This window comes from Ailuropoda melanoleuca, chromosome 10 (assembly GCF_002007445.2).
Source record: "Ailuropoda melanoleuca isolate Jingjing chromosome 10, ASM200744v2, whole genome shotgun sequence".
NCBI lineage: Eukaryota > Metazoa > Chordata > Mammalia > Carnivora > Ursidae > Ailuropoda > Ailuropoda melanoleuca.
The window spans coordinates 30,015,953-30,040,076 of NC_048227.1; the positions used below are offsets into that span (position 1 = coordinate 30,015,953).

The window sequence follows — 24,124 nt, forward strand, 5'->3', positions numbered from 1 at the left end:
TCCTGAAGGATATACAAGAGTTGCTCATGAGAAGGGGAATCAATGAGTGCGAGACTCACTTTTCTATGTATTTCTTGGTGGTTTCCATGTTTAACCACGTCCTGTTTACCAACACGGTTTACAAAGCAAAAACAAGCAACCCCACGGCTGCAGGTCTGACCTGCCTGGGAATCTCTTTATTCGGGTGTCCCTGAACCCTGTTATGCGCATCCTTGCAGTGGGCGGTCCTTCTGGCTTCCAGAATTCGGAGAACTGAAGGAGGCACTGATCAATCTTCCCCACCACGGAAAATTGCCTCTTTGGAAAGTCCGAGATTTTCACTGGTAAATTCACCCCCCCCCACTGCCTCCTTTTGACAGGTAAACTGAATCCCAAAGAGGCGTGGGGCCATATCCAAGTCCAAGGCGGGGCGGGGGTCGGCTGAGGAAGCTCAGCGTTTCCTTCAGCTCTCTTAACCTTTAGGATACGTCTAGTTTTGAACTGTGTTCGGTCTCTTTCCCCTCCCGCTACTTCGTGGGGGATTCGCAGAGCCAATTGCATTTGAGACCTGGGAGGAGCCCGGAACCCGGGAGGCAGTTCAGAGGCCGGCGTCCCAGAGGGGCGGGGCGAAGCGGTACCGCCCCCGGATGGCTCGGGCCAATGAGCGCGGGAGTCGAGCGGGCCAATGAGCGCGGGCAAGGGGCGGCGGGCCAATGAACGCGGGGCCGCTCCGGAGGCGGGGCTCGGAACGCGACCAGGAGGGCGACGCGGCGGCCGCAGCCATGGGCGCTGGGCCTGCGGGGGCGCGGAGGGGGCTCGAGCAACTGCCGGGCGGGGCTGGAGAGACCGCCGCCGGGACTGGCCCTCGACGCTGAGCCGCGGTGGGGTCCCCGCCGGTGCTGCGAGGGCCTGTGAGCGCGAGCGAGGCGCGTCGGGGGAGCCGGGCAGCCGTCGGCCATCTCAGTGGGGGGCCTGCCTGGCAGCTGAGCGGATTGGGAGGACCGTGTGGGCACATCTGGGGGTGCGTAGACCCCGCCGGGCACGTTTCGGGAGCAGGGTCGCGTCCTCAGAAGCCGCCGTACACCGCCGGGGGCACCGCCGGGGCCCGGCGCCGCCTGGGTCAAGCCCCCGGGGCGTCCCTGGATGGCTGAGTTGACCCCTTGCCGGCCGCCCGGGCGCCGCAGCGGCTGAGATCGCTGGGATCGCCGGGCCGCCGCCCTCGCCGACCCCTGCATGCCCGGCGCCCGGGTCGCGGCCCACTTGGACGCGCTGGGCCCCCTGGTCCCCTACGTGCCGCCGTCGCTGTTGCCCTCTATGTTCTACGTGGGCCTGTTTTTCGTCAATGTGCTGATCCTATACTACGCCTTCCTCATGGAGTACATTGTCCTCAACGTGGGCCTCGTCTTCCTGCCCGAGGACATGGACCAGGCGCTCGTGGACCTCGGCGTGCTCTCCGACCCCGGCTCGGGCCTCTACGATGCCGATTCGGAGCTCGATGTCTTCGATGGTTACTTGGAGTAGGCTTGACTGCAGTCCTCCCCTGCTCCCAACGACCCGCACCCCTCGGCCTGGACCAGCCGCCCAAATCATGCCGCCGCTGCTGGTTGGGGGCATCGTCGGGCCAGGGATGGGATCCCCAGGACGAGGCCGTCTCCGGCCTCCAAGACCTGTAAGTGCCCTCTCTGCGACAGATGGGGGTGGGTTGGGGGCGCTGGCGAAGAGGCTGGCATCTCCAGACCGGACACACACCCTTCCCCCAGGCTCCTGGAGGTCTGCTTGGATGCCAGGAATGGCCAGACCCCGTTAGGCCTTTAGCTGGGCCTGGGAAGCTTTCCCTGATGAAGGTGACAGTTGTTGAAGAGGGGAAGGGAGGCAGAGCCTAAGTGGTGTTTGGGTTAGCCATGGTACCTACTGCCACAGCTGGTGGAAAAGCCTTTGCATCCAGATCCCTTTGAGGCAGAGCCGTCAGCTGCTCCCTTCTGCCTCAGTCTGGCTTGATGGTGACCTTGGCTTTCTGGGGATTCCCATAGTCCTGGAAAGATAAGAGTTTGGTGTGTTGGAAGAGATAGCAAGCCAGGCAGTGACCATCTTTGTCCTGTGGCCCTTGGGGGAGTGGGTGGAGACTCGAGAGCAAGGGCAAGGGCCCCAGCTGAAGCAGTGAGAGGAGAAACCTCCTTCAGCAAAGTCTGCACTTCCTCTTGGCCTTGCGTTTGCTGCTTCTTGGGAGTCGGGTTTCAGGGTGCCCCAGCTCGGCAGTTCTGCAGCTCGCATCTGCAAGGGCTGCCAGTTCGCAAGTTGCTTTTCCAGACCAGGCAGGCTGGGGCTGGCTTCACCTGCAGTGTTTGCAAGGCCTTAAGGAGCTCTTGGGCCCGCAGGAGTAGGGACCACAGGATCTTTGCACTGAGGTGTTCAAGTCCTGCCTCTAGGCTGTAACCAGGAAGCTGTGTGTCCTGCCCCACCTTGTGTGTTGATGGGAGGGAAATGAAGGTCCAGGAAGGAGAGGGACCTGGCCAAAGTCTCAGAGCTGGAAGAGAGGCAGCTGAACAAGATTGGGGGGGGGTGGTAGGCAGGCTTTTGGGTCTGGTGAGCGTTCGTGGGACTTGCAGGCACCCTTTGGCTGAGCCTCTCCACTGGACAGTGTGCAGTGTCCTGAATGGCAATGAAGGGAGGATACTGAGGTGGCAGGAGCTCTTTCTAGAAGACAGACACTAATGCCACTTTCCCCTAGCAGGCTGAGTTAACTCCCCTCCTCTGTGGGCTGCCTTTGCCAAGTGACCATAGTCAGGGAATGCAGGGTGGGGCAGGACCTGCTGGTAGTAATGCTGAAGCTGGGGGCTCCCGCTGAGAGGTGGACAGTGAAATTTCTTTGATAAAAGCTTCATTTGAGCTCAGTGAGACCTTAGCAAGAACCAAGTGCCGGGTAGAGAATGGGTCAGCTGCCCTGCATACCTACCCAGTCTCCTTGCCCACCTGTCTGCCTGCCATCCATCCATCCACCCGTTCTTGGGTTGAACAAATGTTTACGGAGTACACACTGTGCCCCCTGGGTGAACACAGTGAACAAGAGAGACTTAGCCATGACCTCCTGGCACTTGGTGAGAAAAGACAAGGAGATTCCCAAACAAGATGATCAGATTTTTTGAGAGCCATGAGAACATGTAGGAAGGACCTGGGCATCCCTAGTGAGTTCCTGCTGCTTTCTCAGTGCTTAGAAGAGTGCCTGGAATCTAGTAGGCACTCAATAAATGTCTGTTGAGCAAAGCTGAAGAATAGAGATGGACTGCGTTAGAAAGGAGGGTCAGAGAAGGTCTCTTTGGGGAGATGACACATTTGAGCTGAGCCCTAAATTGGTAGGAGCCAGACGGAAGATCTGGAGAAAAGCATTCGAAGCAGAGGGAATCACTAATGCCAAGGCTGAGGGGTAGGAGAGCTCGTTTTTACAGCAACCAAAAGGAGGCCAGCGAGGCCAAAGAGCAGTCCCAAGAGAGGCCTGTGGGGCAGGTGAGGGCAGACCCTACAGGACCTGGGAGGCCATGGCCATGAGCAATGGGAAGCCGTCAGAAGGCTTGAAGCAGGAGATGACACAATTTCAATTCACATTTTGCAGAGATGACCCTGGCAGTTGTGGGCAGAATGGCTGCCAGGGCAAGTATGGAATGGGGGAAGCCAGTGAGGAGCAGTTTAGTCGCTCAGGCTGGAGGTAAAGGGGGCCTGGATGGGGCAAGGTTGCTGAAGGTGGAGAAACACAGACTGAGAACACCTTTTGAAGGTAGAACGTGTGGAGTCCATTCAAAATCTGGCCCGAGTATCGATCACGGACCATGCCTGGTTCTAGGCCCTTCGTGTGTTCGCTCAGTCAGTCAGCCATTCAACAAACTTCGCTTCTGCCTGCTCTTTTACCGAGCCCTGTGCTCGGCCTAGCAGATCCCAAACTGAATCTCTGCCTCCAAGCCAAGCGCTTGACTTTGAGACAGTGTAACTTGGTGAAGAATGTCTTATTTTATCTCTTCACCGCATCAACAGAAACACTTCCCCTTCCAAATGAAAACATTGGCAGACTCCGAACCAAAAACTGAAGCCCAAATGCTTCGACAAACTTTGCAGCAAAGGCTGTTTGCGCAGAAACGCCAGGGAGTGTGTCTCAGGGACACCCTGCCTTGCAAAGCTGTCAGAGTGCCTGGGCCCGAGCTGGGAGGCAGGGAGGCCAGGGGCTGGGTGAGATACTCAAGCCAGAAGAAGTGGGGAAGCCATGCACAGCATTCCTTCTTCCCCACTCCCGAAGCCAGGCCGAGGCAATCTTGGCCCCAGGACCAGGGAAGCCCAGCCTGGGGGAGGGGAGGGGTGACCAGCAGCAGGACAAGCCTTTGGGAAAGCTCTAGAAATGGTCTGACTGGACCTCAGCTCTGGGCCCCTTTCTGTAACCAGAGGAGCATCGGTAGTCAGATCTCATTCTTTCTGGCTCGTTCTCAGGTGGACGTATTCTCATGTTACGCACGAGAAGGTCATGGAAGCACTGACTAAGGGTGTGGGGCATGCCAGGCAGTGGGGACTGGGGTGGATCTCAAGGTGCACTCACTTGCTCTCGTTCTTTTTTCTTTTGGGTGTGTGCCCACACGGTACGGTCCACCCAACATCTGTTGAGCCCTTACTGAAGGAGGCAGTATTAGGGTTGGGGTAAAGAACAAGAACCTGGTGCAAATCCCAGTCCTAGCTGCCCTTGGGCATGTTCTGTAGCTCCCTGTGTGTCAGTGTTCTAAAGAGTGCGATAATGTTCCTCATCGTGAGGATTAAGGGAGATGTACGTAAAGCTCGCAGACCTTCCTGTGTGCAGTGAGTGATACATTAATATTAACAGCTGCTACCGTTAACGGTCAGATACAGTGGGGAGTGTGTACACTCAGGCCCTTGTAAGTGTATAAACCTGCACGTGCACACATGCATGGATACTTACAACCCAGGATGAGCCGAAGAGGACTGCCTGCCCGAGTGCTGGGTGGGTTCAGGTGGGGACCACCGAGACAGACTTCCCACTCTGTCCTCCTGCCTGGGACCCTCAGGACACCTTTCCCATGGCTTGTGGTCTCCACAGTCCACCAGATCTGGAGCCCCGTCGAGGCGTGGCTCCGCAATTTTCCTAGAGTTGTCATCATTGCCTGGGAGCAGGAAGTGGGGAATCAGGAGCTCCCTCCTTCGCAGGAGAGAGGGCCATTGCAGCTGGCCTGGGAGCCAGGGAGAGTCCTCACATCCCAGCACTTCCGATGCGGGGGCAGAGCAGCTGGATCGATCTGTCCCTGTTCCTGGCACAGCGGGAGGGGTGTGGGAGAGAGCCTTTGTGCAGCGGAAATGGAGAGGCTGCAGAACGTTGTTGCCGGGGTCGGGAGGGCCTGGTGTAGCTCGGATACAGAGCCAGGGAAACGGGCCCCATCAGTCTACGTACTACAGGGTCTTCCGGCTTCCGGGCCCTGACTCGGTGCCGCAGCTGCTGCTTCTGATCTGTTCTGAGCCTGGTCCCGCCATCCCAGTCTGCAGCCTGTGCCAGCAGCAGAACACCCCGGCTGGCATGTTACTGCCCTGCTCAGAATCCCAGACCTTCTGCAGGGACATGGACCGTAGATTGAAGTCACAGGAGAGCCCACCCACAGGCAGCTAGTAGAGCTGTGGGGAGTGAGGGGAAGGAGAGCGGTCAGGGTAGGTGAGGGAAATGAGTCGGTCTCCCGTAGCTGTGGTCCAGACAAGAGATAGGTGATGGTGGCGAGGAGAGGCAGGTGCACCCTGGGCCTGGCTGACTTTCCAGCTCTGTCCTAGCACAAGGCTCACCTGGAAGCGTGCTGGCCACAGTGTGCTCGGGTGCTGGCTGCCCCTGTGGCCAGGAGAAGGCCCCGTTAGGGGTCTCAAAACAGCTGAGATGCCAGGGGTTCAGCTCCCTTGGCCCCGAGTTACGCAAACTGAAGGTTTCATCCAAGGAAGACCCTCATGGTCCTTGTGTCAAGGAAATTAAGGGCTCCTCTCAACTTGACCATTCGTATTCCTGGTTTACCTTCTGTCTTTCCCCCAAAACTTCCAAAAGCTTAGCTTGCTTGTGGGAAATCAAGATCACAGTTAAAGGGAGAGGCAGCTGAGGCCCAGAAAGGAGGAGTGAGGGGCCAGGGTAGCAAAGCTGAGTGAGACAGCTGAGCCCCCCAACCCAGTGCTGGGTTTGCAGGGGCTGCAGGGGGACTCCAGGAAGGGGCTCCCAAATCCCACCTTGGAATAGCGCTCACAGCTCTGCCAGGCCTGATGCATAGACCTCACTCCTTTTTGCTGAGTTTCTTAAATAAAACTGTATTTTGAAATATATTGTATCACTTCACAAGTATTTTGAAATATACTGTATCACTTCACAAGTATACAAAAATTGTGAGAAGAGTGCAAGGAAGTCCCCCCACCCTTCACCCAGAGTCACCAGTTGTACGGATTTACATTTTGCCACATTTGTTCATGTAGACAACGTGTGCCCACGCTGTATACGTGTGTGTATATACACATATGTGTATGTGTTTAGCAATTTTTCTGAACCACTTGAAAACGATTGCCGACATTGCGTTCCTTTACTCCTAAATATTTCACTGTATAGTTTTAGATCAGGACATTGATTTCCATAACCGCAGTACAGTTGTCAAGATCAGCAATTTAACACTTGATGCAAGCCTATGACCGATTTTCTTCAGATCTCACCAATTGTCCCAATAAAAACGTAGAGTTGGGGTCTGGGATCCCATCACACAGGTCACCCTTTGCTTTAATTCTTGTCTCTCGAGTTGCCTTCAATCCTGACCTCACTCTGTCTTCATTTTCATGACAGTGACATTTTGGAGGAGTACAAGTCTGGTATCTTCTGGACTGTCTCCGTTTGGGTTTATCTGATGTACTCTTGTGATTAGGCTCAGATGATGCATTGTTGGCAGGAACCCCCGCAGAGAAATGAGTGCAGGGTATCTGGGAGACAAGTGATGTCTGTCTGTCCCACCGCTGGTGATGGTAACTTTGATGGCTTGGCTAGGGTGGTGTCTGCCAGGTCTCTCCACTATAAAATTATTTCTCCCTTTGTAACTTGTAGTTATGATTAAATCCACTAGTGTTAGTACTTCGTTTTTCAAAAATCTACTTTTTTATGTGACTTTATTTTTAAAAGGATGGCGTGTAGCCCTTCATAAATGATGCTGTGTTGATGGTGTGTCAGACCAGAGGGGACTCAGCCCAGGAAGCCTCCCCTTTTTTCAGATACTTGCCTCCTCCTCTCAGGGGCCCATTACCAAGGAGGATTTGTCTGTGCCTTTAAGGCAAAGGGTGATCTGGGATGGGTTCCGGGACCTCACCTCTGCTTTTGTACCCGGTGAGTCCAGCTCATGCTGATGACATCACAGCTGCCGTCCCCTGCCCAGAGACTGGGGAGGGGCTGAGAGTGAGCTCGACTTCCCCACAGAAGGGGAAGGCCTCATTCCTGGGATTCCTTCCTGGCAGGGGTCTTGGCTGGGTGGTTAAAAATAACTATGTCTCCCACATCTCCCAGCTTCCCCCAAGCGTCATCTGCAAAGCAGGCGGGGCGGGGCTCATTAGCTCCATTATACAGGGAGGAAAACTGAGGCTCGGGGACGTTCAGTGACTCATCCCAGATACCCAGCCATGAGGTGGCCAGTTGGCCTCCTAGCCACAGTCCCAGTGCTTCCTCGAGTGAGGTCCTCTGCCACCCGTGAGGCCGCCGAAGCAGAGTGTGGCCAGGCTGTCGATGCTCTGTCTGTCACCCTTGGGCACCTGCTACTTCTCCATTTGACCAGAGAAAGCAGGCCCAGGCTCAGTGTTGCAGGCCAGGGGTATCTGGCTAGAGCTAATGGTTTCATTTTCATCATGTTTGTTTTTAGCATTGCCTTCTGTTTATGACAAATGATTCTGTTTTTTATTCATGATAGTGACGTAAAGGTTCCTTTTAAAAATTTGGAGATAAAAAAAAAGGTTCATTGATGTAAAGTACTAAATAAATAATCGTCCGGGCAGTTCTCAGGTGTGGCAAGACTTACAGGCAAACACTGCCCTTCAGAAGGGCCTCAGTAAGTCTGAGGCACCGACCAGCTGGAGACACGTTCTGGATCAGGAATCTTCACAAAACCCGCGGCTGGTGAGCGTCAGCAGGTGACACATAAAGCAGAATGCGGCTTTGAGAAATGGGTCCTGGTTTCTCCAGAACACTGACTTCCATCAGGAACCCAGGCAGCCGGGCAGCATCTCCTTTCCCACCCCCTCCGTCCGTGAACTCTTGGACTAGCCAGGGCAGAGGTCCTTCTGCCACACAGCCCATCGCTGAGACGATGGTGGACACACAGGGCCAATTGGCTCTGGGTGACATCTGTCTTTAGCCACTTGAATTGGTCAGTTGGTACATGGGAAAGAGGAATGAGCAGTGGGTTTCCAGCACGCGAGGTCTTTGGAGGGCGACAGGGCTCCTGTTTCCAGCAGCCCCCCAGCACTGTGGAGGCCCCCTGCCTGGTGTGTTTGCTAGCGGCGAACAGGTGGAAGGAGGGGAGGGCTGCTAGGTATTGATGCCCGTGTATTGTAGGCACGTGATTTCATATCATCCTCACAACAAACAGCCCGATGAGGTGGGCGCTGTTCTCCTGTTTCAGATGAAGAAAATAGGCCCAGAGAGAACTTGCTGAGGCCACACAGCTAGGAAGGGGCAGAGCCAGGATTCCCCCAGATCGACCTTGCCTTGACTTTCCCCGAGGAGGACCGTGGGAACACAAGAGTCTCAAAGGAGAGTCTTGCAGCATGTCCAGAGCGTTGCCCGCCAGCACCCCAAGACCCAAGGGCCCATCCCAAACTAGGCAGCCTCTCGCCGGAGGCAGTGAGCCGAGACGTTGCTTCTTAAAATGGATCCTTTGCCCAGCTGTCCTTCTTAATGACAGAAATGAGTCAGCTGGCCACTCCCTCTGTCCAGCTCTCTGGAGTAGCCTGGAATGAAAGGTTACAGTTTCAGAAAGAAAGGGGGGGGGGAAACCAGTGGTTAATGAATTGTCTGTCATGCTCTAATGATAGAAGGTTGGAGAACCCACTGCTTTGGATTCTGCAAGCTGCGGCTCCAGGATGCTTTCAGCCCGAGGCTTTTGATGCCTCGGAGGAAAGAGATGAACCTAAGATCAGACTACAGAGGTTCAAATCCCGCCTGCGCCATTTGCAAGCCCGGAGGCCTTGAGCAATTTACTGAAGCCTCTCTGAGCCCCTGTTTGAAATTCCCAGTGATGAGCCTGCTTGGCCCCACCTCCTAGGGTTGTTCTGAGGAGCGTGTGAGCTAGGCCAGGAGTTAGAGCAGATGGCACACAGTAAGCATAGAGGGGCTGGAGAAAGTCCTCCTGTGACAGTCTCAGGACCCTCCCTGGGGTTTGCTGTGAGGCTGGACTTGCCAGTTAGGGAGCAAGGGGACTGATCTTTAACAGCCACCGTGGGTGGCACTGGTGAGTCGTCTCAGGACATGCTGCAGCCAAGGCCCCAGAGACCTGGGCTGTCCTCGCCTTGCTGTATGACCTAGGGCAGGTCCCCGCCCTTTCTGGGCCCTTCGTGGAAGGAGTGGGACTGACCCCGATCCGGGTTCCCCAACCCCGTCTGCCACTGTCAGCAATTCCTGCTCTGTTGTCTGAATTCTCATTTGTGTCATTGTTTTCCTTAAACGAGCTCTTTTTAAAGTGAAGTAATGCTCTGAAGGGACAGGAACTTTGTATTACTATCAGAAGTAGGAAGCTGGCATCACTTGCCATAAATAGAAGCTGACCCTGCAGATAACACAGTGAAAACCGAGAGCAGCAGTGGATCCAGCTGGAGCCGGCGCCTGCAGGGCCCTGGGCCCGTTCAGATGGGAGATTGGCACGTGTCAGAGACACGTTCCAGCCACTGACACTCGTCTGGACCCGGTGCTGGTGGCAGACATAAAGATTGGGAGAGGAGTGGGTCCCCATGCGGGGGGTGATTCTGTGCTCTCTGACACCCAATCCACACAAGTCTGAAATGGGCTTAAGTGTGAACCCCTGCCTTGAGATCTCTGGAGTGAGCCCTGCTCTCAAGAGCACCACCACTGACCCCCACAGGGGTCCCCTGTGGGATGGGAGGGGGAACCGTGGATGCCTTTTGAGAGCCTGAGCTCACCAGTGCTCTGGCCACAGCCCTGCCTTCCCATCCCCATGCCAGGTCCAGTGGGGAGGTGGGTTGGGGCCCCAAGACACAAGGACTCGGCCTGTGTCATCAGTGGGAGCCAGGGAAGGTCTCAGCAGTGGAAGGATGTGTTCCCAGCTGGCCTCTAGAAGGTGAATCTGGCAGAGAGCACAAGAAACTTGGCTGAGTTGGCCCCTCCTCCCCTCTCCAACTGTGTCTACCATGGCCTGCCTGCTTGCTCCCTTCTCCCACCCTGTACAAACCTTAGGGGGTTCTAGGGCCTGCTGTGCCCTTGTCACCAGCCTGCCCCCTGCCTGGCGTGCTCTTCATGCAGCCTTTCCCGGGCTCTGGGCTCCATTCATCCCCTGGACTCCCTGCTGTCGGGTGTATCACCTTGGGCTGTGATTACTCACCACAGGGTATCTCAAAAGCATGACCACATTTATCGTGGGTTCCCCAGCACCCAGCTCAGGACCTGGCACGCAGGAGGTATGGAATTAGGTAGTGTGGAAAATCTCCAGTGGAATGAAGCCCTGAAGAACTGAGCATCCTGGACAAGTTACTTACCGTGTCTGGACCTTAGTGTCCTTGTCTGTAAAATGGAATCCCAATAGTTTTAGGAGAGCTGAATGACCTGACATGTGTAAGGCTCCATCTCAGGTCTGCTCTCCCAGGAGCAGACCCCGGGACAAAGGTTCAAGGGCAAGGTGTGTATTCAGGAGGTGATCCTAGGACTACCAGTAGGGAGTGGGTTGGTGAGACAGGAGAGGGTTCTGTCATCCAGTAGGTCACCACTGCAGCCCTGAGCTTAGTTCTGCTCAGGAACTCCGGAGACTCAGCTGCAGGGTGCAGGAGCTGGGGTACTGATCCACCACCTTCCTGGTCATCCCTGGTTGGAAGGCAGCTCTGGGGAGACATTGGCTCTGCCTGTACTTGCAGCCTGGGGGCCAGGCAGGCTTTGGAGGCAGGTCCCTACAGGTGGAAGCTGCCAGGTCAGCATGCCCTGGAGGGGTGAGTGGAGGGAATGGCACAAGGCATCCACAGGCTCTGCCTTGGGCTCGTGGCACATGGTAAGAGCTCAGGGAGTGGCAGCTCCCCGATTGTGATGGTTTCTACCATTGTCACCAGTCCAGTGCCAGCTCTGCCTGTCATAGTTGTGTAACTCGGGTCACTTGGCTTCTCTGAACCTTGGGGAGATGCATGGTTCTCAAGAGGAGCATTTCTGCCCCCTCGGTGCCCCTTGGAAATGGGGCGAGAGTGCATTTTTGATTGTCAATGTGCCCCGAAGCGCTACTGGCATTAGTGGTCCGGGACCAGGGATGCTGTTAGCGGTCTTGCAATGCCCAGAACTGCCTCCCACCTCGGAGAATTCTTTTGCCCCAAATGTTGGTGAATGACCGTCCACGTTGTGTATTTAACGTAGAAGTTACATTTGGTGCACGAAGATGTTTGCAGAAGGTGTAGTCCGAGCTGGCCGTGGTGAGGCACAGAGCTGGGGCAGGCGGGTGGGCGTGGGAGCTGAAGGTGCCACAGAGCCCCTGGCACCTAGTATGGGAAATGGGGACCAGCCGAGGGGCCAGGCACCATGGATGATACCATGTCCCGGGAGGACCAGAGCAGTGAGGCCGGTGAGGAGCTTGGCTGTGGCCACAGCCTTCCCGTAGCCTACGAAGCATTTTCCGGGCAAGGTGGGAGGTGCTGCCAAGCCCCGCCCTCTACTAGAGCTTGCTCAGCCACCCCAGGGCTCAGGTCAGCCCACAGGCCCTGGGTGACCCCTGAGCACACTGCCCTCCTTCGTCAGATACCAGGATCCCCCTCTTCCCTCCCAAGTGTGGACCATCGTTCCTCTTCCAAGTGAAATTACACTGGCTTTCCCATCCAGAGTCCTTAGAAATCAGGCAAATTCATTAAAAAAGAGTTAATAAAAGTTAAAACCCAGCCTGCATCTGGGGTTTCTGATGGCTCCCTAATGCAAGGTTTAGAGGAAGGTTTCCCTGCCCCGCCTTGAGCCTCCTGAGGCCACCACCAAATAAGTGACGACTGCAGGACAGTGCTTCCGTGCTGGTAACACCCCTTTTCCCTTCTCGGTAGGCCTGCTTCCCCCGAAAGCTCCGTGCCAACAGAGAGGTTTCCATCCGGACCCAGGAGGGTGGGGCGGAGAGATTGAAACTGAGAGCGGAGGCCCAGAAGGCCTTTGCCCCTAACCAAGGGGAAAGGCAGGGGCGTCCGAAGACCTCCCCCGCCCACAGCGTCGCACAAATGGCCTTGCCTTGGCTTATGACCTTTCGCAGTTGCGATGGATGTTTACAAGAACCCAGCCAGAGTCTGCCTCCCCGCTCTTCACCCCCGACTGCACCTGCTTCTCCCACTTAATCTTGCGAGAGGATACTTCAAACTGCGGACACACACAGAAGCCACTCCCAGCTCCGTCTGATGCCAGTGGAGCCCACAGCCCGGCCAGGTTGGGCCCGAGGCTGGTCTTAGATGCTATGACTATTTCAGGGAGTAAGTCAGAAGGAAAAGAAGCCACAGATCGTGTCAGGGGCCGAGGGTCGGGTGTGACTTATTCATTTCAAGTTGCTGTCCTTCATCAGGTTGCCAGGACTGGTCCATCATGCCAGGGGCATGCCACGTTGCTCCTCTGGCCAGAAATATTTTTGAAAATGTGAGGGGTATGAATACTTGATGTTGATAAACCTGTAAAAGCAATACTTAGGCTGACTTCTTTCAATTAAAACATGTATGCAACTCCAGCCTGTGGGGGCCCTGCCTTTTTTTTTTATTTTTTATTTTTTATTTTTTATTTATTTATTTTTTTTAGATTCGGGAAAGGAGCCCTTAGGCAGGACCTCGCAAAGGGCAGAAGAGTCAGGGCCTCCCTGGCTTGGGACCCAGCAGGGCTGGGAGAATTCCCCCAAGCCAGGCTGGCAGGTGAGTCAAGCCAGAGAGGCAAGGGCCAGCTTCTGGAGCGTGGCGGCCCAGGCTCAGTGGCCCGGATCCCAGAGACTCGGGAGGCGCGGTATCCCCTTGCGTGCACACAGCACACCCGGGAGACCTCCACTAGCCGTGAGGGAGTGAGGGAGGGAGGGAAGGAGCAGGTGAATGGATGAAGTTGGGTTGACTTGCAGTTTCACAGGAAAAGAGCCGTGATTCTCCGTTCTGCAGAGCTGCTGCTTCTCAAAGCACCCTCAGGTATGCACCGCGTTACACAAAGCACAACGATTGGCTCCGTTGTGTGGGTGAGGACACAGGTGAGGAAGGGTCAGGCCCCTGCAGACTCCAGAGAAAAAACAGCCCAGCACCCCTTGACTTCTTGTGCTGCTAAGAAAGGGAGCTAGGGGCTGTGAACAGAACACACCTGAGAGGCCCAGGAAGAGAGGTGAGCGGGCGAAGGGAGAGGTTTGTGACGGGGGAGAGGCCTGAGGATTTATTTAAAAGATGTGGTAAGGGGTGCCTGGGTGGTTTAGTCGTTAAGCATCTGCCTTTGGCTCAGGTCATGATCCAGGGTCCTGGGATCGAGCCCCGTGTCAGGCTTCCTGCTCAGCGGGGAGTCTGCTTGTACCCTTCCCTCTGCCTCTAACTCCCACTCATGCTTTGTCTCTCTTGCTCACTCTTTTTCACAAGTGAATAAATAAAATCTTTTAAAAATAAAAAAATAGGGGCGCCTGGGTGGCACAGTGGTTGGGCGTCTGCCTTCGGCTCAGGGCGTGATCCCGGCGTTATGGGATCGAGCCCCACATCAGGCTCCTCTGCTATGAGCCTGCTTCTTCCTCTCCCACTCCCCCTGCTTGTGTTCCCTCTCTCACTGGCTGTCTCTCTCTCTGTCAAATAAATAAATAAAATCTTTAAAAATAAATAAATAAAAATAATAATAATAAAAAAATAAAAGATGCTGTAAAATTGGAATCATGCCATCAACGTACAGCATGACTCCAGACAGATTCCCTGATTGCTCCGGGCATCGCTCTTCCCACCCGGGAAATGGCTCTCAGAGAGCAATCCCAGCACACTGTGCCTGGGCCCGTGGAGACCCACCCTTCCACAGAAATCCAAAGGGGAGTTTGCATTTCAACTCCCTCCTTTACAGGGGTGTGGCCTTAGGCAAGTCACATCTGTGAAATGGGGACAGTAATTTGCGTACCTCATAAGAGCTCTTTGTGCTGATAATTACAAAGGTGCCCCGCTGGGCTGACACGGCTCCGCATCAGGACTCACAGCTTGGCAAGCAAGAGTCTACACTGGTTTGCAGCCCTCATTTGCCCCCTTGTTTGGGTGCATTTGTGCAGTGCACGGACCACCCAACCACACCAGACAGCCCTGCCCAGGGAGTTACTTTCAAATTTACTAAAGTACAAGGCTTCCCAGAGCAGGAACCTTGAGCATTTTATTGAGTACCCCTCTGTGTCCTCTGTACATATTTGTGGAATGAATAAAGCACACAAGCAAAGTTGCGGTGAGGATCATTCATTCCACAAACATTTATTGAGCACCTACTGTGTCCAGGCACCTTGCAAGGTACAGAGGGCACAGCAACAAATAAAGTGGACAGGTGAGCTGCCCTCTGGAGCTCACATTCTAGGAAAAGAGCAGACAACACAACAAATAAGCATGAAAACGATAAACTAATGACCAGTTTGGAGAGTGGGGGAGGTGGGCTGTCCATTTAATAGGGTGGTCTGGTGGACTTTCCTGAGGAGCTGTCCTTTATAAACAGTCCTACAGGATCAGCAGTTGTCCAATGAGAAAGGCCTGGGAAGAACATTCCAGGCAGAGGCAGGAACAAAATGCATATTCATACATAACAAGGACAGCCAACAAGGATTGAGCTGTATGCCAGGTTCTTGCTGTCAGTGTCTTAACTCCTTGAATCTCTGCATAATGAAGAAGGCACTGTAATTATGCCCATTTTACATGTGATGAGACTGAGGCATGGAGAAGTAATTTGCACAAGTGGTGAGCTGGGCACTGAGCCCACGTGGTCTAGCTCTGGAGTCTGCAGCTGGCCCTAGTCTGGTCCCTTTGAGTAGGAGGGGCTTAACATGGTACTGGCACAAAGTAGTAGTTGCTAATATTTATTGAACACCTATTATATCCCTTCTACCGTGATGAGCACTTTACAGGTATCAACTTATTTAATAAATGGTAGCTATCCCACATTAAGCGAGAACTACGAATAATCACGGCCTCTGACTATAGTTTGTCATCTCTGAACAGACCCAAAGTAGTGCGTATGATCGTGCCGTCCCCATCCAGCTGAGGGGTGCCCATGCCTGTGGACTCCACACAGTCCACGAATGTGGACACACCCTGAGGAGTGATGCCCTTGCTATTTAAAACCCACGCCTGGGTCAGAACGCCTGGTGCCTTTAGCAGCAGGGCCGAGGCAGAAGGCAACACCCCTCTCTGCAAGCACTGCCAGCTAGGTAGCTGGGTCCAAATCCCTCTGACTCTCCTGACACCTGACTCCAGCTTTCTGGGAAGAGGAGGGGAGTCTGGGAAGCGGGCACCAGGGCTGGTGCACTAGAGCTGAACAGACAGCTCCCGCTGCCACCAGGAGAAAGCCAATTTGTCCCGAGTTGGGACTTCTGACCAAGCAGGCCACGCTCCAGTAAAAACAACAACAGCTGAGCTGGCAGCTCTCGGCGTAGACAGCAAAGCTTCTAGGTCCCTTCCAGGCTCACCATGGCTAAGGCAAGATGCCAGCTTGACTAAGAAACAGCTCTCAGGATAGAACATCGAGTCAGACAGGCAGAGGAAAACATGCCCTCTGCTAAGGCTTAACAGTGCTTCAACCTTGCCGATCCCCAAATACTGAATTTGCCGCTAAGTTCAGGATGCGTAGGAAGATCCTCTCCAAAGAGACAGGACTTGGGCCCCAGTGCACTCTGCTGGGGGGCTGGGGGCGTGGGGGGTGGTAGGAGAGCCCCAGCCCCTGTCCCACTGGACAAGGAATATGGAGGGTGTAGTGCTATGTGACTCCCAAGGCTGGGGTATAAAAAGGATACTTTTCCCTGTGGTCTCTGTCTCTGTTTCTGTCTCCCTCTTCCATGTTGCGTGATTGCCCTTCAACCCTTCTTGTCAGTTCCGTAGAGGAACCAAGGCCCCAGGCCCCCAGCCAGCATGGAGTCCCCGAGCCTTCAAATGATGCCAGCCCCAGCTAACACAAACTGGGGCAGAGACGCGCCATCCCCACTGAGCCCGACTCACGGGACTGGTCTGGGAGCAGAATCAGCGTGCGTGTCCTTTTAAGCCCCTGCATCTCAGGCGAGTTTGTGATGCATTTGATAACCGAACGGTGGGTTCCCCAAAATGGTGATCACGGCACAAACTCAAACAGTGGACACTGAGATCAAACGAGCCCTTTATAATGTAGTGAAACACGACACAAGAAATGAAGGCCGAGAGGCAGGTGTGGTTCCAGCCCACCTCCCTTCCCCCCCAATTAGTGTACCGTCAGCTCTTTCCAGCTCAAGTCAGTGTGTGTGCGCCAGGCCGAGCTCTGGCCTCGACAAAGTTAGTGCAAAACAGCGAGTCGTGCGGCCGCAAAGCAGCTGCTGCGAAACCCGTACCCGTCACAGGCGGGAAGGAGCAGGCGGGGCGGGCCACTGGTGTCCGCGGAGCGCGCCAAACGTGCCCTCTTAGGAGAGCAGCGTGGACAAGTGCTTCCTCCCCAGGCCGGCGGGGACCTGGGGAGGCAGAGATGGGGCCGCCCCGCTCCCTCGCCCCGGGCTGGCCACCTCTGTCAGAAGCGACCCGCAGGGGATGCCTCAGGGCTCCTGGGTGGACCGCAGCGGCCACCCAGCTCCCACCCCGTCTGCCAGGGCTGCCATCGACCTGGGCCCCGCGGGGGCCTGGAGCCGGGCCCGGTCTGTCCGCAGAGCAGGTCCTTCTCGCCGCTGGGTGGGGGCGACCCTGAGCTGGCAGGGCTGGGCGCCAGGCTGCTTGGCTCGTCAGCCCCAGAACAACTGTGTCCACAGATAACCGTTCCAAGGTCCGGCGTGGTCAGCATCCTCAGAGAACGTGCTGTGAGAGGTCAGGAGAAGGGGTGGGTCAGAAAGCTTCAGGCGGGGACAGCTCGACACGTGGACAGAGCACTGTCGAGATTGGGGGTGAGGTGGAGTTGGAAGAGGGGGACATCAGGTTGGGGGAGCACAGAAGTGGGGGGACAGTCATTTGCACAGAAACGTGGAGAGCAAATTCCTATGTAGACCGTGCAGGGCAGGTGGCAGGAGTGGCTGGGGGGATCTTTAGGGAAGCTCTTCCCCAGACTAAGGGCTGTGGATAGCTGACCAACCCCCCCGCCCCGCCGTCCTTTCCCCACCTCTCCAGGCCCCGCCGCAGGGAGGAGGCTCAGGGCCCAAGTCCCCAAAGCCTTTAAAGACACCTCCACCAGTCACAGGAGGAGGCCCCAGATGGTGCATGTGCTCACCCAGCAGCCCCCCCCAGTTCTCCGGTCCAAGCCCGCCTCAGTTACCTCGTCCCGGGCATCACGGAGCTCATCTCAGGCTGATCCGTGAGTCCAGCTGCTGCAGATGTTCATGGACGCCAAACGGGATGGTGGGCGTCCACATCCTGCGATGGGCACGGCATGCGAGGGCCAGGTTAGAGGAGAGAAGGGGGCCCCGGTCCCTCCTATCACCCAGCCTAGAACCTTGGAGACTTCCCACCTGGCAGAACCAGACCAGTGCAGGGTTAGAGGGATTGCAGAGGCCTCGAAGCCCCGAGACTCCTTTCTTTAGACCTGGCTCTGCTGCTGACTTGCTGTGTGACCTCAAAAAAGTTAGCCTCTCTGTGCCTCATTCTCCTCATCTGTAAAATGGGTCTTATAAATTCTACCCTAGAAGATACAAGGGATTATGTAGGTGAAAGTGCCTTGAAAGAGTACTGATATTGGACATTTGACCCCATGGTGACACATAAGTTTGAACCATATGAAATTGCCAAATTTGCCAGGTCCAAAATAATAGAATATAAGTGATTTCATATCGTTCAACCTAATACATTGAGCATTTTCAGGTATCAGACACTATTCTAAGATTAATTTGAGCCTCACAAAACTGCTTGGGGGTAAAAATTATCACTTCCATTTTACAGACAAAGAAACTGAGGCCAGGGTAGCAAAGTTTGCTCATCCAAGGTCCCACACAGGTGAGGGCCAGAGCAGGATTTGAACTCAGGACTCACAGGAGCTGCACCCCTGGAGAGCTGGTGGCTCTCCGCCCACGGGGGGCCGAGACTTACGCCAGTGTCTCCACATGAGGGCACTTCCTCAGGCTGGCGGCGAGCTGCTGGGCCCCAGCGGCCGTGAACTTGTTATACTGGACACTGGGGAGAGAAACCTATCCTGGGGCCTGGCCCTCTCTCGGGGCCATCCAGCCCCAGACCAAGGCCACCCCTGTGCTCTCAACAAGCAGCCCATCCCAGCATGGCAGCAGGAGACCCCGCAGTCCCCCCGAGCCCCAGACCCCTGCCACCCACTGTCCACACTCACTCCAACACCCGGAGAGACACCATGTCTGGAAGCACGTGTGCCAGGCTCTCCGCTCCCACGTCACAGATGCTGTTATTGTAGAGGCTGCCAGAAACAGAGGTCAGAGCCCATGGGATCCACAGCCAGCCAGATTCCCTGCCCCATTTTACAGACAGGCAAACTGAGGCCCAGAGACTCACACAGTGAGTCCAGGGAAAGCACCAGGAGCGAGCGGAAGTAGCTTCCTGGCTGAGACTTCCCAAGTTCAAATCCCAGCTACGGGGCTTGCTGCCTGTGTGACCTTGGGCAAGTTACTTAACGCCTCTGTGACTCAGTTTGCTCCTCCAGAAAATGGGCACAATAGAGTAATCACGGGGAGGAGTAAACAAGTTCAGGCTAGTACAACACCCAAAACAGAGACCAGCAGGTTTTGGAATGACTAAATCCTAGCTGTGGTTATTACTACCTCCTGGGGGGGGGCGGTGAGGAAGTTTATACGGGTTACCGTAGATGGTGTGACCAACACTGGGGAATAGTAGGGGAGAGAAAAACCAGGATCACTGGGCCAGCACGGGTTTCTGTGGTGTAGGCACAGCTGCCACGAGCAGCAGAGTAAATAAGGCGGTGGGTGTCGCCAGTGCCAACCGAAGCTATACACTCAACAATCATTCTTTTAACAAGCCAGGTGCTCCCGTGGTTCTCATTTCAAGGCCATGACTTTGCCATGACTCAGCCTCGGGGCTCCACCACAGCGCTGCATGTAAAAGCAGCAGGTCTACACTGCAGCAAAGCAGATTCAGGCTAAACTCCAGCATCCCCTGCTGTCACAGGTTGGCCAGGACCAGGGCCAGAACCAGGCGGAGGCTTTACAATTTCTTCCCGGGGTGGGTCTTCGAACCCAGGGGGCTTCCCCCTCCTCCCACCGACAGAAGATTCTTCCCATATTTCATCGATGCCGAGATGTACGTGTTCACCCTGAGTATCCCTGAGACCTGGAGATGTCTGGTTATCAATGAATATCATGGTTTAATTAGCAGTGTTTTGTCCTCCTAATGGTGTCTTACAGTGTATGGCATCTTAGGTTCCATAAAGTAGGAGGTTTTCTACATTGGCGGTCAGATCAGATATTGCCCCCATACACCCCACTTGCTTCTCCATTCACAATGGAAAAACTCCAAAAGCCCCCTCCGGACCTACAAGGGCCTCCCTGCATAATCTGGCCTCCCTACCTCTCTCACCTCACCTCCCACCCTCCGTCCCTCATTCCCTGTAGCCAGCCACAGTGGCCCTTCTGGCAAAGACTCAAATTCTTTCCCACCTCAAGGCCTTTGCATCTTCTGTTCCCTTCTCCTGGAATGCTTGTCCCAGAGCACCTCCCACAGAAGGGGGGATCTCCTGACCTCCTTGAGGAATTCAATACTCCCCATTGTACCCTCTTGGGCCCTTGTAAGTTTCTTCCCCAGCATGAATCACTATTTAAAAATATTTTGTTAGTATATATGCTAATTATGCAAGATGCTTCAAGGCAAGGAATATTTGTTTTGTTCATAGCTGTATGTCTAGTTCCTAGCACAATACTGGCCCATGGTTGATATTAGAGGTAATCAGATGCCCTGCACAACCCTAGGGAGTGCCAGTCAGATCAACTATGATTTGTACGTACACAACCCATACAGCTGCACATGGTGACCCTGGCTGGAATGATAAAAGAGGGGAGTTGTCAATAACTAGATGAACCAGATACCATCTCCCCCAGGAATGTGACTCTGGCTGTCCTTGGCGGGTGATGAGGGCTGAGAAAGGAGTAGGAAAGCCTGGCGAGAGAGGAGAGCTGGCAAGGCTGAGCTGAATGGCTGGGGCTGTGGTCTGAGCTCCCCTCCTCAGTCCTGAGACCACCAGGGAGCCAGGCCGGAAGTCATCAAAAGCAAGGAGTGCTATGCCAAGGCCCACCAGAAGGTGGCAGTGCAGGCACTGCGTGAGCGGCAAGAGCCTACCAAGGCTGCCAGCGCGCAGTCAACCTTCTAGAAACCGTCACCCCTGGACTCCAGAAAAGGCTCAGTGCTGCCACCCCCTGGGGAAGGAGGACCAATATTGTGCACTAGAGCCAGGCGTGGTGCCAAGGGCTTTCCATAGGCCACTGGGATGGTACCCATTTTCCAAACAAGTAAGCAACTTGCCCAGTTTGTCAGATGCATTTTCCCAGGCCCTGCTATCCTCCTGTTGGGGGGGTGGGGCATGTTCATATGGGATTTTAGGTCAAAGCCCGCCCCCCCCCTCCGCCCCTGTACCTAGCTGTGCAACAAAGGCCAGCGAACACAACAGCCTGACGGGATGCCTCCAGCCCCAGCCTTGGGCTCTGTGGCTCTGGCACAAAGCAGACTTTCCACCCACCCCCAGCCCGCCAGCTCAGCGCCTGACCCATGACAGGGGGAGGCCCCACTCACCTCAGCCTGAGGAGGGACGCAGCCAGGGAGGGCAAGGCCTCGGCGAGCTTGCAGGCGCCCACGTCGGTGATGCTGTTCTGGGACAAGCTGCAGGGACACAGCGAGGGGAAGGGCTCAGGGCCAAACTCCCATGCCCCTCCCCATCCATGCCCCCCTGCCCCAGGCAGAGCTGGGAAACTCTCACTTCCCCACCGGGTGGCCCGAGCAGCAAACACATGCTCATCTACCTCGCGGAGAGTTGTGGGTAACAGGGTGTGAACAACTTTGTGGGTAACACGCTGATTCTTAGTAAATAAAAGGATACTGTCCCACCCTGTGGCTGCGGGGGTTGTGGGGGTGATGATAAAAAGAGAGAGATCACCCTCCCCCCACGCCTGTCCTATGATTGGATAGCATCCTTCTTTTCCCATGGGGCCATATTTTCACACGAGAATAGAATATGTGTTCATATTATTTGTTTAGTGGCAGGTCTGTTTTGTTCGTTACTGTGTCCCTGTGTTTACATCAGTGCCAAGTACATAGTAGGTGCTCAATAAATACTTAAGTGGGTGAGAAAAAGGAAGGAAAGGTAGGAGATGGAGGGAGGGACAAAGAAAGGAGGGGTTGGGAGGGGGAGACCTAGCTTACCCACAGCTTCACCCAGAATACTCTAAATTACTGGGCAAGTCTCAGTGTCCTACAGTCAAGGAAATCCCAGAGTGAATCCTGCAGCCATCCCGGCCCAGTTATGAAGCAGAGTGTGGACCGACTTTGATGATCCCCTCTAGGTTCAGTAAACAATCACGCAGACCCTCTTTCGTCACATCCATCCACTTCCCAAAACCCAGGACAGTTTTTTTTTTCCCTAAGTAGGCTCCACGCCCAGTGTGGAGCCCGACATGGGGCTTGAACTCATGACCCTGAGATCAAGACCTGAGCTGAAATCAAGGGTTGGACGCTCAACAGACTGAGCCACCCAGGCACACCCTTTTTTTTTTTTTTAAAAGACTTACTATTTTGATGATAATGTGTCAGTGACACATCCTAGTTCCTCTCTCCTCTGCACCACCCAGCATAACTTCTTCTCCCTAAATGTTCTTTACATTCATCACTGTGTGCTTCATCATTATGGATTTATTTGTTTGTTTGTTTACTAGGAGATCCCTGAGGTCAGGGGCTTTGTTTGTTCTGTTTAAAGCTGGATCTCCGGGACCCAGAAGGGTGACTGCATGTAGTAGGTACCCCTCCTCCGGTATTTGCTGATTAACACATGAGCGGCTACGCGCGTGATTGAATCAAGAAATGACTGAATGGGTAAGTGGACGGAAGAAGGCAAAACCCAGTGCAGCAGGAAGGGCAGTTCCACACTCACTTGAGAGTCTCCAGGGCCTTCAGCCGAGGGAAGGTGGCTGACAGCTGCTCGACACCCTTGTCCCCGATCTTGTTCTCGCTCAGTGAATCCAGGCTGTGGGCGGAAGCAGACGGAGGGGCCATCAGCTCACACCCCGAGGCCAGCCAAGCAGCAGCCTCCTCCCATCCCCCCCTACCTCGGACACACCATAGGCAAACTTTCGAGAGCAAGTCCGCATCCCCTGGGGATGCCAGTTGGCCAGCCAGGGGACAAGGTTCTGACTCTTCATGGACCTGAATCTTCTCCCCCCCCCCAGCACCATGAGCTCAGGCAACTTCCTTAACTCTCTTGGGACCACAACTGTGCAATGGGATCCTGCGCCCAGACCCTGCCTCCTCGTGGTGGTGCTGCGAACAGCATGGGAGCCCAAGGAGGGAAAAGTTTCAGAGGTCACAAAAGGATTCAATCTTTTTTATCTTGGGGATTCTCCCATCCATCCTCCCTTCCCTGCAGTGGGGTCATCTGGTCATTCACACTAGCCATACTGAGGAGGGAGCAGTAGGGAGGGAGGGAGGGAAGGAGGGGGGGACAGAGAAGGTCCTTCTGAGTGCATTGTCCCCAGGGGCAGGGTTTGGGGTAATCAAAACCAGAAGGTGCCCGTGTCCATACTCACTCCAGATGCTGAAGGGAGGAAAAGGCCTCGAGGATTCTCACCAGTTTGGGAAAAGCCTGGGGGCCCAAGACGGAGCCCAGCCTAGGAGGCAAAGAGCAGAGTTAAGACCCCGAAACAGTCACAGCTCCTCATTGTGGCGCCAGGGTGGTGTGGACAGAAGGCAGGCCCAGTCTGAGGCCCCCTCCCCCTCCCCCTCCCTGCCTGCCCAGTGCCCTCCTTCCCTTGATACCCACCAGGTGGCACCCCAATCCCTTCTGCTCTGGCTGGACTTCACCAAAGCCCCCCAAGAGGCCCCTGGGCTCCTGGCCTGGGGAAGTGGTTCCTAAATTCTGGCCTGAGGACCACCACCAGTCTGGAGATAAATGACTTTACTTATCCGCCATTACATTTTTTAAAATTATTTTTTAATTTGTAAAAAAAAAATTATTTCTTTTTTTAAGTAATCTCTACACCCAACATGCGGCTCGAACTCACAACCCTGAGATCAAGAGTTGCACACTCTACTGACTGAGCCAGCTGGGCGCCCCTATGTCATTACATTTTAATAACAAATAAAACCATTTATTGAGTACTTGTTATGTGCCAGGCACACATGGGGTCCTTCACCAGGTTAGATTTCATTTCATCCTCACAACTCTGAGCTAAAGGCACTTCTTATCCCCATTTTCCAGATGGGGAAACTGAGGCACAGAGGGATTAACTAATACACAAGGTCTCAGGGGCTAGATCAGCATTTACACCCGACTTCCAGGGAATGAGAGAAATAAAGATAGTGCAGGGCTGTTTCATTCTGCTTTTAAAACATGGTTAAACGGACTCAACGTAAGAAACATCTTTTACTCTGAAATTGGGTCCTTTGGAGTGTTTTTGGCATGAAAATATTCATTCTTTGATAAAAGTATCATGTGGCTTGTTGGAATGAACACGCCTGATAAAAATGAAAAGGTGGTACTGCATATAGTCCTCAAATTTACTCTGAAATATTCTGTCTTTGCAATCTCAGAGTCTGGGAACCGCGAGCCTCCATGAAAGGTCACGAGATGGGAGTCCGG

General features: G+C 54.6%; 2 protein-coding genes across 5 annotated transcripts in view; one reads left to right on the forward strand and one right to left on the reverse strand.

The window, feature by feature from the left end:
* The first annotated feature begins 707 nt into the window (after positions 1-707).
* DEXI (Dexi homolog) lies at positions 708-12,908 on the forward strand. The gene is made up of 2 exons (XM_002922639.4): positions 708-1,648; positions 12,247-12,908. Exon 1 carries the CDS (start codon positions 1,213-1,215, stop codon positions 1,498-1,500), a length of 288 nt encoding a protein of 95 aa, XP_002922685.1. The 5' UTR covers positions 708-1,212; the 3' UTR covers positions 1,501-1,648; positions 12,247-12,908.
* Positions 12,909-16,499: 3,591 nt separating this feature from the next.
* Positions 16,500-24,124, reverse strand: part of CIITA (class II major histocompatibility complex transactivator) — a 45,471-nt gene continuing 37,846 nt past the window's right edge. For all 4 annotated transcript variants that reach the window (XM_034670372.1, XM_019803171.2, XM_034670371.1 and 1 more), the window contains exons 14-20: positions 23,073-23,153; positions 22,421-22,513; positions 21,070-21,156; positions 18,647-18,730; positions 18,397-18,480; positions 17,630-17,727; positions 16,500-17,178 (exon numbers count right to left, since the gene is read on the reverse strand). In XM_034670372.1, the coding sequence (XP_034526263.1) occupies positions 17,652-17,727; positions 18,397-18,480; positions 18,647-18,730; positions 21,070-21,156; positions 22,421-22,513; positions 23,073-23,153 (505 nt within the window). In that variant the 3' untranslated portion in view covers positions 16,500-17,178; positions 17,630-17,651. The remainder of the gene's footprint in view (positions 17,179-17,629; positions 17,728-18,396; positions 18,481-18,646; positions 18,731-21,069; positions 21,157-22,420; positions 22,514-23,072; positions 23,154-24,124) is intronic.

Coding starts and splice junctions, on each gene's coding strand:
- DEXI (XM_002922639.4), top strand. CDS start 1,213: ATGCCCGGCGCCCGGGTCGCGGCCCACTTGGACGCGCTGGGCCCCCTG.